Below are 14,587 nucleotides of genomic sequence, written 5' to 3'. Positions count from 1 at the left end.
AACCGTCTTAGAAATAATACTGAATGCAGTGGTTTGAGTGTGCCCTCTGTTGGCTGTCTAGGGCTATAACATGCAAGTCAATTCCACAAAAATCTCATTGAGTTGAAGAATAATTCGAGTTTGCTTCCAAAACCAGGCCTTCATTCTGATGACGCAATTCTTTTAGGATACAAATGCAATCCCACCCTGCATTTATGTTAGGATTTGTTTAAAGTACTCTTTATTCAAAATGGTGCCCATTAACAACAGGCCAAATATGAGGCTAAAGCTGTTGATCAGTTTTATAGAGAGAATTATCGAGGCTCACTCATCTGAGTGTGTAATATTTTTAGCTGGATCCACAGAGGCCAGGGGGTGGTGGTGGTGGTCTGAGGCTTCGAGATTGTACACGTTCAACCAGCAGGAGCGCTAAATATAACCAGGGTCAACATATTAGAACACATGCATAAATATACACACATGCTTGCACCTCAGATGACCGAGAAAGCAGACAAAAGAGCTAATTCATTGTTGTTCTTCCAGCTGCTAACTGAGCCTTAGTGTTCTTGGGACTTCTTGGATAATTCTCAAGGGGTAAGTCACTCCAGCGTCTGTGGACACGTGTGCGTGTGGATGTGTGTGATATTTGATATGACACTTTGTACCTAGGAAGGTTTGAAGGATCACAACAACTTTACTGCTAGCATTATACAAATGAATCTAAGTAGGTTTCTGCTTGTGCGATTTAATGTGTTTGCAGAACCCTGACAAGAAGATACCAAGGCAGATCATCATGCAGGAAAATCCCAACTGAAAACCAAGACCCTGATTGGATACAGCATTGATGGGTCTAATAGATAAGCCTTTGATTGGCCAGGGCCTTTCCAGCCCTGATCCACTGGTTCGAGAGGCCTACTTGATGGTCTATGATTATATTAACTATGTAACAGCCAAACCAGGCACACCGCTAGGCCCGGCACCCTCTCAAGCCTCAGCAGCATTGCGTCACGCAGGAGACGAGCTCCTCCAGCGCTTCCCGATCTTCTTCCGTCGCTGGCCACGGGTCTTCCGGGACGTGACAGAGGAGACAGCATGTTCTACGCTGTTGTCCATCCTGGACGAGCACTTCTCTCAGACGAGGCGCGGGGACCTGGCCTGGAGCGCCGTCCTCTCTGTGTTTGTGCTTGCTGGTCAGATGGCACTGCACTGCCAGCAGAATGGCATGGATAGAGTTCTGCCCCAGCTCCAGCAGTCTGCAGGCAACTATGTTGAGAGAATTATCTGTCCTGCGATCAGAGACAAGGGAGGATGGGTAAGTTGGCGGCAGGACAAGGAGTAAGAAGAGATAGTGGGAAGTGCAGTTTTCAGGCATTAAAAAACATCTACTGTAGATGTCCAGATTATTTTATATGGAGCAAAATAACGGGATATAACCATAGTTCTGCGGGGGAAAGAGTGCTGTCTTATGCCCTAGCAGTCAACTTTAGATCATAAAGTAATACTTCAGTGTTTTTCATACTACTCTCTATCTCCCACATCTGTAACGTAAGAGTGATTGCCACAGACAAGAATTTTAACACTTTACTGCATCGAGAATATAACAGGTTCCCTCGTGGACTAGTGGCTAGCACGTGATGCTCTCATCGCCGCAGTCCGGGTTCGATTCCGAGTCAGGGAATGAACCCCAGCCACTGAGGGTTGCACGAGCCGGTGCTCTCTCAGTGTCAATCCCAAGCCTGGAAAATGGGGATGCTTCGGGAAGTGCATCCGGCAGAAAATTTGTCCTAGAATCAGTGATCTTCTGTGGTGACCCTCAAACTGCAGCTTTGTGTCTGTAGTAACCACACACACACTATACATGTTGCAGCTAGATATTACTCTGAGAGCAGATGAATAATATGTGCAGGATATCAGACCAAGCAACAATTAATAAGTCTGTCTGTGTGCTTCTCCAAGTCAGGTTTTGTGGCTCGCTTTGGGGAGAAGCAGACTTTGGAAGGACAGATAAAGAAGGTGTGCTGCTGGAGTTTGCTAACACTGAGCATGGGGATCCTCGCCTACTTCCTGTGGAAAAGAAGAATCATTTAGTCTACACTGCCCTCATGTGGCAAACTTCTTTCGTATGCCAGGACTTCTCAGAAAGATGTTTAGAGTATTGTAAAATGCACATTACTCTACAGAGTGCCAAAATATTAGGCTGGCATAAAATGATCTACTTATCATTCTGATTTACTGTTATAAATTACAACGTTGTACAATGTTATAATCTCCAGTGTTGCCTTGACAACCGTTACCACCAGCGACGTAATCCAATACACTGTTGTCTTGACTGGTTGCCTGAGTAGCATACAAATGAAGATGAGCCTTCCAGACCTTTCAACCTACTTCATTTACAAGTTTTATCACGTCACACATTGTTCACTTACCATGTGCTGTACTACCAATAGCTTTTTTTTCCTCCTCTTGCCATTTTTAACCGTTGATATGTTTTAAGTCGTCAGTAATTAAGAGTGTTTCTATGGTGTTGTAAAGAAATCTTTCCTTTCACTGGTATTTGGTATCAATGGAATAACAGATTAGCACGAAAACCTGACCTTTGGTGTAAATGTGTATTATTAGGAGTTTATTGTAAAGCCTTTGCATTAAGTGGCTGTAGTTGGGTGTGTGTGTGTATAGTGTGCTGTTTTTATGACTGACAAAGCAAGGAAATGAATGACAACCTGCCACTTCCCTATCAACTAAATGGATTCTTAGATTTTATTTGGCAGGAAAGCCATTCTCTTTTAATGTTGACATCAGTGCAGTTTTAAAGTAAATAGGTATAAATGCCACAGTGTAAATAGATATTTTCAGAAGTGTGTAGGACTGAGGTCATTTACCTGAGGTAAATCTTAAGCAGCTGTTGTAATATTGATCTCATATACTCCCCTTTTGTTTAGAAACTGAAATGATTTAATATGAACACATGTAACAATTGGGAAGGTTGCCTGAAAGGTAAACTAAAGTTGGGACTCTGCATTGAGGTGACCCAGTAAGATCTAGTCTGCTATTGTCCCATTAGTTAAGTGCATGGGTTTATAGTTTGCCTGTTTAAATAGAACAATTCAGTCACAACTGTTTAGCAGCTTCTAACCCCCTGCACCAGGACGTCTGAGGAATGTCGTCTTCAGCAGCTTAACCAGGTCGTAAGATTATGCCTGAGGATATTCATGGTATGCCAACCTGTCCAAGAGAAATCCTATACACATTCTAAACGAGTTAGACAAGGAACTCAATCCTATTAAACCTTATGAAGCAATGTAGGGGAAATGTAGTTTTTAAAATCATTGTTTCCTGTTTATGTGCAAGCAAGTCAAAGAAACACTTGAACACGTTAACAAAAGAATTTTAATGACACGTTTCTGTACAGAAAAGGAATGAACAGCAGAACAGAACACAACACAAACTGACTTTTGGAAAGATTTTGCTTCAGGTAGGTCAGAAAATATTACAGCTTACACATACAACAAGCAAATTTACGCAAGCTCCTCCTCCCCTTCCTCTTCAAACTCCCCTTCTTCCTCAGCCGTGGCGTCTTGGTACTGCTGGTACTCGGACACCAGGTCGTTCATGTTGCTCTCGGCTTCGGTGAACTCCATCTCATCCATACCCTCGCCGGTGTACCAGTGCAGGAAAGCTTTGCGCCTGAACATGGCAGTAAACTGCTCAGAGATTCGCTTGAAGAGCTCCTGGATGGCCGTGCTGTTGCCGATGAAGGTGGCAGCCATCTTGAGGCCACGTGGTGGGATGTCGCATACGGCGGTCTTGACATTGTTGGGGATCCACTCGACGAAGTAGCTGCTGTTCTTGTTCTGCACGTTCAGCATCTGCTCGTCAACTTCCTTCATGGACATGCGGCCACGGAAGATGGCAGCGACGGTGAGGTAGCGGCCATGGCGTGGGTCGCAGGCGGCCATCATGTTCTTGGAGTCGAACATCTGCTGTGTCAGCTCGGGTACCGTGAGTGAGCGGTACTGCTGGCTTCCCCTGCTGGTCAGTGGGGCAAAACCAGGCATGAAGAAATGCAGACGTGGGAAGGGCACCATGTTGACAGCCAGTTTGCGCAAATCTGCATTGAGCTGGCCAGGGAAACGGAGACAGGTAGTGACACCGCTCATGGTGGCAGACACGAGGTGGTTGAGGTCACCATATGAGGGTGTCGTGAGCTTCAGCGTGCGGAAGCAGATATCATAGAGAGCTTCGTTGTCGATGCAAAAGGTCTCATCTGTGTTTTCGACCAGCTGGTGCACAGACAACGTGGCGTTGTAGGGCTCTACGACAGTGTCGGACACTTTGGGAGACGGCACCACGCTGAACGTGGTCATGATACGGTCGGGATATTCTTCACGGATCTTGCTGATGAGCAGTGTGCCCATGCCTGAGCCAGTACCTCCACCCAGGGAGTGGGTGAGCTGGAAGCCCTGCAGGCAGTCACAGCTCTCAGCCTCCTTACGCACCACATCCAACACAGAGTCAACAAGCTCAGCTCCCTCAGTGTAGTGGCCCTTGGCCCAGTTGTTTCCAGCACCACTCTGACCTGAACAATCAAGTCAATTTTTTATTTAGTTAAAAAAATAATAAAACTCCTAAAAACCATGCTCAAGTCAACCCAATTAAAACCAGAACACTCACCAAAAACAAAGTTGTCAGGTCTGAAGATCTGACCAAAAGGTCCAGACCTCACGGAGTCCATGGTACCAGGCTCCAAGTCGACCAGCACAGCACGGGGCACATATTTACCACCTACATCAGGACAAGAAATTAGTGCGACTTGAACCATCAATACATGTTACATATTCCACAAAAGCATGACCGGTATGTACCTGATGCCTCATTGTAGTAGACGTTGATCCTGTCCAGCTGGAGATCACTGTCTCCATGGTAGGTGCCAGTTGGGTCGATACCATGCTCATCACTAATAACCTCCCAGAACTAAAAACAAGAGGGCAATAAACTCAGCACAATACAACATGTAGGTTACGTCATGATATTTATGTACAACAATGTTAACACAAAGGCTGCATTCAGAAGTTTACAAAAACATTTAAACTTTATTTAATTTCGACAAAATATATATATGGAAAGGAGGGGGGAAGTAAGAGTATTCTGCGTTCAGTTGGCATCTGAAGGGTGAATCGTAACGTAATTAAGCATTATATCGGACTTCATCGCAGCAATCTGAGGTAACCAAATGATTAGCCGCCGCATTGCAGCAAGGCGGAATCGGGCACGCGGTCTGAGCCTAAAATATACCGCGAGCGAACCTGCTCAGCCAATCAAAACCATTACCAAACACGCGCCTCGGAATGCAAATTCAAAGTTTAACCGCCAGTAATGACGCAGGGTTTCGAGAATTTTTTTTAAAGCGAAAAATCGCGCGCGCGGTCTTCGCGCTGGTTGGCTGAAACCCATCTGCGAATTTTTTTTTGTTAGTCGCGTCACTCCCAGACTCCGCCCCACCCATATCCGGCTAAAAGGCGCGGCGCGCGCCTGGCCTCTATAATCTAGGCCTTCAGTCAAAATGAATAAATTTGAAATTGCCTAATAGTATTTATCAAATTAAGATCCGATTCGGTTTATTTTAATTCAAAAGATGCTATAGTCAAATACCAGTGATTAAAATAATAAAATCGATAAGTATTTTTGCCTCCCCGCAGCGCCTTTGTCAAAGAAAACTCCCACCATCAGACACTGAGAAGATTTTTTTTTTTTTTGCAACGTCATGAGCAAAATTAATATTTAAAGAACAAACGTTCCTGGCAAATTTTAATGGTTTTATTCCCTTTTCCTCTTTATGCGGTGCTACAATAAGAAATGAGGAAGCACATGGTTATGGCGACCCATTTTTCATTCCCTTCATCCACATAGTCACAATGGCTGCTCAATGACGTATATTCATTTTTATTATTAACTAAGGAACTGAAGATATTAGCATGGAAATGTGCATTTCGTTTTTAAGAGCAACTTACAAGAATTCAAGTTCAATTCCGTTTCATTGAATGACAATTTTTTATATATATATATATGTGTACGTGTATATATATTTTTAAAAACTTACCTTGGCTCCGATCTGGTTACCGCACTGACCAGCCTGAAGATGCACGATTTCCCTCATTTTTAACTTAAATTTTTTTTATACGTAGTTCAGTCTGAGAAACACAACCAGTCCTTCCTTTTTGTTCAGGAAAAGTGAGGAAAATAGCGCCTTCCCCCGTTATAAAAGCACTGGTTTAGACCCGCCCCCAGACGCCGGTCTCAGTGCGCCATTGGTTGAAATTTTCAAAAATCTGCTTAGAGGAGCCGTAGTTGTCGTTGATTGGTCAACACGGGCTGTCACTCGAACCCGGTACATTGCGCTTTGTCACGCCAGCATACGGCGGTCATGCTAACCTAAAAGCTATGCTAGCATATGCGTATCTTGCATTTGTATCACCACAGTACTAAATATGTACTAAATAATTTGTCCCATATTCAGTTTGTAAACATAAAAAAGGTGCATCCAAATGACCAAGGAGTTAGAGGTAAACTATATTCATAATTAAGGAAGAGATTTTAATTAGATTAGCTAGTAACGTTTCTCCCCCAAAACGGTTTTCAGTTTCTCGGGAATTGCACTAGAACCCATTAAATAAAGAGATTAAAAGCCAAAAACAAGTCGTATTCTGAAAGGAATCAAATATCAAGCTATGCAGAACCCAAAACCTAAAAACAAAACTATAGTTAGCTGACTAGCTAGCAATCCTACTACTGCAATATCCTAATTAATATCAAATTAGCATGAATTTCACTATAATTATGTGAATCATTGCTGCACACTAACTTAAACACATTCAACCAAACAAGACATTGAACACAAATATCCAAAAGTTGTGCAAACAGCATAAAGCAGCATAGTATAATAAAAGATCAGCCTTGAGGTTATTAATTTAAATCTACTGATTTATTAATTTAATTAATCTCCAGTAGTTTTATATTTTCTTTGACAGTCAAATGGGTCTCGGTGTAGTGTTTCTGACAGTTATCAGTAATAGACATCCATCCATCCATTTTCTATACTGCTTATCCTACTGGGGAGCCTGGAGCCTATCCCAGGGAGCATGGGGCACAAGGCAGGGTACAAACTGGACGGGGTTCCAATCCATCGCAGGGCACACTCACATACACATTATATTCACACACTACGGACACTTTGGACATGAGAATCAGCCTACCATGCATGTCTTTGGACTGGGGGAGGAAACCGGAGTACCCGGAGGAAACCCATGCAGCACGGGGAGAACATGCAAACTCAGCACACAAAAGGCAGCGGCGGGAATCGAACCCCCGACCCTCGAGGCGAACACACTAACCACTAAACCACAGTGCGATGGAACGAATTGTATTGCCTCTCAAATGAAGCGTAATCATTTCAAGCGTAGAAATGCACAGTACTGACAGATTTTGGTGGGACTAAAATCCCAGAGGTACACAAGTGAAGGTACGCATGCACATACAAAGATTTTATCGCTGCGAGAATCACCAGTCGCTGTACTACGAGGTCGCCAGTAGGTGTTCCTACTACTGGTTGTCATAATAACGTTTATCAGTGGGTGACACAACAAGCATTCCACTTTTACCAACAAACCAGTTGTCTTGCCACTAAAATGAAACATTCTGGAGGGACAGTGTTTGTATATCAAATTCACCAGTGTGTATATGCATCATATCCTACATCTAGTTGCCAGTGGTCACTGTTGCTCCTGTCGCTGGGAGTCGCCAGCGCTCATTGAAAACAAATGGTCTCCAGTTGCTTTGTTGTTGCAAGTCGCGGTATGTGTGCACGCTGTGTGTGTACCTTAATAAATACATTACCCTAGCTTCTCACATAAAACTAATCTAGATCGAATAGGGCTATAGACCATGTGCATTATGACTAAATGTACTGTAAGTGGATTTGATTGTAGATTGTGGCACTGTCTTGGCTGCATTTACACTTTAATTTTAATGTGGGTCCTCCTAAAACGAACGTAATTGTAGTGTTTATTCAGCAACAAAGTGTACACAGGTTCTTTGATTTGCAGAAGCAGGATATTACACAGGCTGCAGCTGCAATTCCCCACATGCTCTAGCATGTGATTTCTTCCTCAGAGAGCTGTGTATGGGAGGTGTTTACAGCTTAGCTCGGGTTCATTTCCTATTCCAGGCTATTCCAGAGCCATTATGCAGCCTACAGTAAGTGATGTCTTCTACTCCATCCCCCCGTTCCTTGTTGCATAGTCAACTAACAATGAAGTAAAATGGCTGCCACGATGCAAAGTCCTTCTGTTTAACATGTGGCCTAAAGGTGACGGCGACAGACAATGGAAAAGTGGGTTTAAAAGAGCCTGTGGGGTGGAAAAATCCGAGTGCTTGTCTTGTCTCTGCAGTGCTTGTGTGTGGATTATTAATAGCTAATCTGTATAAAGGAGGGGGAAGGCCATGATACAGTCAGCTGCTTTGGTACAGTTGGCATGACTTAGAGAGCGAGAATGTGAGATTTGTCGTATTGTGTGCTGTGATGGAGGGGGCAGGGAATATTTCTGAGGTCTCGAGGGCTTTCCTGAGATGACCAGAGGCAGCCGAACAGATGGGATATTAGCGGGTCGCCCTTTGGGTCTCTCCACTTCATTCGGGGCGAAAAAAACCTGCTGACAAATTTCTTACAAAATGAAAGGAAACGTTTAAAAAAAAAAAAAAAAAGCACACCTCGAGCACTATGTCTAAGCCTTATTCATCTACTGGAGTCGGCAAAAAACATACACCACACACACACTCATACATTCCCTAAGACTACTGACCTAAATTTAACAAGACTTTCTGGATCCTCTCAGTACTTTCTAATCAGTGGTTATATCCAAATTCTAAATCTGGAGACAAAAGAGCCAGTGTGTGCTCATGAAACAGCTTACGTCATCGCACAACACTTCCCCCACTTCACCCAGCTCTGCTTCTGCAGCGCAGTTTTGGCAGCTTAATAGCTAATCAATTTAGTAGGAGATGAGGCTACAAATCTTGAAGTGTGGCAGCATGCAGGAGTGATACTGGAGGAGTGTGTGTGTGTGTGTATAATTGTGTACATATATGAATAGAAATGGAAGTCAATTGAAGACAAATGTTGTTAGTTCAATTTTCACATCAGTCCACTGGCTGCATGTTTCCTTTAGAATTGACTATAACATTTTATTACTAATTCTTAATGCCTGATAAACAATCTTCCAGACGCTTTTTAGCGTCTTAATACCAAGTAGTTCTAGCCTTCTTCATATTTCACGTAGGCAACTGTAATAGACTGGAAAATCTGGATGCATTAATCATTCTTCAGGCTAAAGAGCTAAAACATATATTAAAGAAGCTAAAAATGTATTTCCATTAAAATGTATAAAATGGCAAAGTATGCTTATATCAATTTGATATGCTGAGATGCTTCCATATGTTAGTACCAATTTCAAGCACAATACTCTATGTTACTGCTCGCAAATTCACCTGGATCAATATCCTCTACAAGTGACCCCATGTTTGGTAGATATTACAGGACAAGCATCACAGCTTCTGTATCTATAAGTCTATAATCTGATGTCTATAAATGAATACTAAGGGTGCTAATAATTTTGAAACAAGTGGTTTGCTGGTGATGCACAGCACAAGGGACAGGCTTTGTGCTGGACCAGCTAAGCTTTTTATTACACTGCCTCTCTGTGTGGTTTATTGAATGATCTGCAGTGGCCTGAGATAATAAAGGCCATACGTCTGTTCCAGTACGGATCCTCTGAGGGAGTGATCCACTGATCCGCTGTCTTTTGACTCAGCATCTGTCTTTCCTGTGCCAATCTAAAGTTTATGTATTTTATAATAAATTCTATAACTAGTGATAGCAGTTTGGTGGGTCGCTGTTTTTCAATCGAAGGCATTAAAGAAATGGTTTGACGAGAAATCAAACACAAGCCTTCGATTACCCAAGACATGTTTGGCGTCTGATGTTTGCATTTCTAGTTTTGTAGTGGCCTACTGATGCAAATTATATAGAATTCTATCTCGCCCAAAATATTTAACTATCTTCGTCAAATCATATCCACTTCTGGAAGCGATATAGGACGCAGTATGAATTGTTGTAATCTTTAATTCCAGCAGTGTAAATTGATAGCGCAGTATTCTGTACACTTGACCTTTTCCCATTAAATCAAACAGTAAAAGGGAAACTGTACAGGAATACTGAACTCATTTTATATTTAATACATGACTAGCAAGTGTAATCTGTTTTTTACCCACTAATAAAACAGTCAGATAATAAATGACACTCGATGGTCAAGTATTAAATATAAAAGAAGAAGACAAATACAGTATCTGTAGATACTGTAGATATCCTAAAATATTGAATTGAATTACATACTGTATAAAGGATAAATATTACTTTGTAATGTCATTTAATGCAGTTCCTGGTTTCCAAAAAGATGCGCTGTATGGAATACTGTTGCTTCCTTGTGGACGTTCAGAATATTGACAAGGCATACTGATAAAACAGGGTACAGACCCTTCCATTTCCCCCTCACTCTTCTACCAATCAAAATGCATTTTGATTGCTAGGAAGATGTTAAAGAGCCCAAACAATCATCATAGCCTGTATGAAATCCATATCCAACGAAAGGCAGTATATGTTTGGAATACAGAACTCCTATATTTTCTGAACAGAGTAACATTATGGTGGGCAGCCATCTTAGACAGCCGAAACTGTTTGTTTATTTTCATCGAACGCATTTTTTGGTATAACTTTCCAGCTAGGCCCGAAGTTTGGAGTTGTTACGAAAAGCAGGAATTCCATTTTGAACCTAAATGGATCCTAGCTTGACCTGTATTTACTAAACAATGAATTTGTGTAGCTTATCATTATTGTTTGATGGAAGTATTTGAAGCTTTGGTGACGTATTTATGTAAAGCGTCTGGGTGAGATCGATGTCTTAGCTTGTTAGCTACATTAGCCTCTTTAGCTCCAGTACCAAATTAAACAAGCAAACATCAGACAGCAAACATTTATTTTTGATTTGTTGATCAGGTAGATTTGTCGGAGGTGTGAATAGAGTGTAAATCTGATTTTTCGCTGAGTCATTCCGATGATAATAATCATGGAGGCTTTGGATGGTAGAACTTGAACTTCATATGTTCAGTTGTCCAGGGGAAGACCACACAGATCCAACACTATCAGGTCCTGTTTCACACCGTCAAAAACGTATAGCCTGCAAGGACTGACACAAGTATGAGTTGTGAAACTGCAGAGATCATTTTAGACTGCTCTTTAAATAAACACTCGCCATGTTTATTTGAAGATTGATAGGGAAAAAATGTGACCATGACTATGTGCTGGGTGTTCATTTATCATATTGTATAGTATGTAATATGTAGTATATTACTTGTTTTCCTGAAGTGCTAAGAACTGAAATAAGGGCAGTTTGTGTGAGGAAAAAAGCCATCCATGTAGCTCTGCCAAGCCCTGCTGCAGTCCAGGCGTTTTTGCCCATCCCCCCTCAGCAGCTCTGCGTCTGAGGGAGCTAGCTAGCTAGCTAGTGGTGAGTCAGAAGAGTGCTCCCATAGGATATCTCCCTTTAGACAAAGCTGAGTCAGCTGCTTTGAAAACACACACACACACACACACACACACACACACACACACACACACACACACACACATACGCAGCTTCCCTTTCAGAAGCCATACAAACTGTTTCTTTCACACACACACACACACACACAAACACACACTGCCTTTCAAACTGGATTTATCAGTAGCCTCTGAAGAAGTACCGTCTATTATCACATTAGCCACTAGTCCAGAGACCTGACATTGTTCGCAGAAGCTGACTCACAGATGAAAAAGATGTGTCTGTATTAAAGTGTGCAAATATACTGTACAATTAGAGCATGAATGAATACCACACAGACTGTAGGAGTTATTCATCAGTCATTTCAAAGAAATGAATAGGAAAAAAAGCTCCATGATGGATATATAGTCTGTTGGTTGGCTGATGTCAGATAGCCAGACATTGCCACACCCTTAACCTTCTGCTCTGGACCACCACTGGAGACCGTATAAATGATCCGGTATTTATTATTGCTCTGTGCAGGGACACTGGAGACAGGGGATCAACATCATCCCCCTTTGTATGTAAATGCCATCTATCATTTCCATTCCCTTTCACATTCATTTATGACACAGATATTTACATGCAGTGTTTATTTTTTGAGGAAAACTACATTTGAAAAAAACAAAACGCACATACCCAAGTACGATATCCAACATTAAACAGTAAAAGATTTCCAGAGTAAATAAAATGTTAAGTTTGAGTTTATTGTTTTGGCAGTTGTCTTAATATTTAATCATGCTATTTCACATTAGTAGGCTGAATGGCTAACTAGCTAACTACCTAGACTGCTTTTTTTGTGTGGCAGCATTAGCTTTAAAATTAGGGTTTTTTTTTTTTTTTTTGCATGACAGCGTTTTGATGCCTGTCAGCACATAATTAGCTTAATTCGCTATGCGAAATGGTCATTTTGAGGTAATTTGATGACATTTTGGAAAAATCTTGCTATTTATGCAAGTCTTGGATTAGCTGTAGCTTCACCCACTCTGCTGTTTCATCCCTACCATCCCCACCATGAAATTTCTTTTCTTGTATTTCAAATTGACCACTGTTGAGAAGGAGCGCTTGAAATGCAGAGTGACATTAGTATTCCAAGCACTTTGGCATGCGTGCCTGGTCTCTCCCCAGGGAGTTAGCGGCAGGAGAATGCTTCTGATATTAATGGGACTGGACTCGCTCTCCTCCACCCTGCTCCTGTACTGCAATCCACATGGAGGAACATCAGGAAGAATGAAACCACTGGGAGGTCAGCGAGTTGAGAAAATGTTAACCGTTGAGTCTATAATATTGATGTTGGTATTAATATTTAGTTTATGTTAGGTTACTATAATGAGCTTATCTGTATTATAGCTAAGAACTGCTCTGTAATCATAAAGGCTGTCCTGCTGTTCATCTCAGGACTCTTATTCACAATATACAACACACTCAGTATTGTTTGTCTTTGCTCTTTGTCACCAGAAGCGGATGAGTTCCCTTCTGAGTCTGGTTCCTCTAAGGGTTTCTTCCTCGTATTGCCTAGCTACTGTTGCCTCTGGCTTGTTCATTTGGGATCTAAATCTACATGCTGATTTCTGTAAAGCTGCTTTGTGACAAGAGTCTTAGTATTGCTATTAATAATGGTATTAGTTGGCTGTCTGTCTAGCTAGTAAACAGCAAAAACCTACTGGTTCTCAGGAGACTCAGGATCAATTCCAGGATGAAAACAATCCTTAAGACCATTTACAATGCAAATGAGTGGCTAGGTTTCATTCTTTGCTCGTGTCATATGTGAACGCCAGGAACCAGGTTAATCAGTATGGAGAGCTGGTTCACAGTGCTAGTGAGCCTAATAATACTAATGATCATTTAAATCTGGTAACTGGTAACATACTGTGGCATCAGCGATGAAAGTGCTCAACCAGGAAGTTTCGTTAAACAATGCACTTGCTCTTTTATCAGCAACGCACGCTCACAGCACAAACTGGTTAGCCGTACAATTAGCTCAGTGAGGGAAAACAATGGCAGGGATAACAATGAACATAAGATAAAGACCTGCAAGATGTGCTGGTATAAGTCATATGGAAAAATATTCAAACAACTTTGTACTACATTAACAAATAAAAATCTCACAGAAGAAACATATTAAATATAGCAATGAGGACACTGAAGGGGTATGCAAATTAGTGCTAGCTTTATGCAGCTACATAGGCTGGAGTACCATTAAAAATACCCTGCTAAAAAAAAAAAACTATAGAAACTATCACAAAAATTTGAATGGTTTCCACTACAAATACAATTACAAACCATCAGCTAACTAGTAAAACCATTACCATTACTGGTCCTTAACGGTATCCGCTAGAGACCAACAGGGACCATTACAGCTTCTTTTAAAACCAATACAATTCCCATTATAACCATTAAAACCATTACAAAGTCTATGAGGGTTTCTATTGTTTTCTATTGCATTGTTTCTGGAATAGTTTAATACGTTAACTAACACCCAAAGACTACACAAACTATCATAAAAACATGATATGGCCTACCTTAATTTTCTCATAGATGAATTAACAAAAAGCTAAACCATAAAAGTTTAAAATATTTTGTTTATTACTAATGTTAGCTTAGTTAGCTAAGTATGCCAGGGGAAATATGTGTCATATATAGTTTTTCTCTTGAGTTTGTATTATGTTTGGATTGTCTTGCTGTAGGATACATTCACATTTCATTTTTAACATCCTGGTATTACATTTATTAGTAGATAAATTGTACAAATGGTGATATATTTAACATTTTTATTCATCTAGAAATCATGGGGGGGTGCAGAGTTTTGCACTAAACTGTATTTTCAGCATCATAATTAGTATTTATCATGAAGCAGCAGGTTGGATTTCACCAATTAACCAATTCTAGGTTAACTTCTCCGAAATCTTTCCATGCTAAGA

General features: G+C 41.2%; 2 protein-coding genes across 2 annotated transcripts in view; one reads left to right on the top strand and one right to left on the bottom strand.

Annotated features, from left to right (window-relative positions):
- Positions 1–306: 306 nt before the first annotated feature.
- Positions 307–2,572, top strand: bcl2l16 (BCL2 like 16). Its single transcript, XM_017468722.3, has 3 exons — positions 307–573; positions 740–1,291; positions 1,936–2,572. Exons 2-3 carry the CDS (start codon positions 824–826, stop codon positions 2,065–2,067), a joined length of 600 nt encoding a protein of 199 aa, XP_017324211.1. The 5' UTR covers positions 307–573; positions 740–823; the 3' UTR covers positions 2,068–2,572.
- Positions 2,573–3,348: 776 nt separating this feature from the next.
- Positions 3,349–14,587, bottom strand: part of tubb2b (tubulin, beta 2b) — a 118,818-nt gene continuing 107,579 nt past the window's right edge. Inside the window, exons 2-5 of the mRNA XM_017468721.3 lie at positions 6,077–6,190; positions 4,842–4,950; positions 4,651–4,761; positions 3,349–4,555 (exon numbers count right to left, since the gene is read on the bottom strand). Coding sequence (XP_017324210.1) covers positions 3,495–4,555; positions 4,651–4,761; positions 4,842–4,950; positions 6,077–6,133 — 1,338 coding nt within the window. The 5' untranslated portion in view covers positions 6,134–6,190 and the 3' untranslated portion in view covers positions 3,349–3,494. The remainder of the gene's footprint in view (positions 4,556–4,650; positions 4,762–4,841; positions 4,951–6,076; positions 6,191–14,587) is intronic.

This window comes from Ictalurus punctatus, chromosome 5 (assembly GCF_001660625.3).
Source record: "Ictalurus punctatus breed USDA103 chromosome 5, Coco_2.0, whole genome shotgun sequence".
In the NCBI taxonomy this organism is placed as follows: Eukaryota; Metazoa; Chordata; class Actinopteri; order Siluriformes; family Ictaluridae; genus Ictalurus; species Ictalurus punctatus.
This window is presented reverse-complemented; position numbering and strand designations above follow the sequence as displayed.

Bases quoted from the DNA above. Each gene is read 5' to 3' on its own strand.
- bcl2l16 (XM_017468722.3), top strand. From the start codon at position 824: ATGGGTCTAATAGATAAGCCTTTGATTGGCCAGGGCCTTTCCAGCCCT. The intron at 1,292-1,935 runs GTAAGTTGGCGG...TGCTTCTCCAAG, and splicing joins TCAGAGACAAGGGAGGATGG to TCAGGTTTTGTGGCTCGCTT.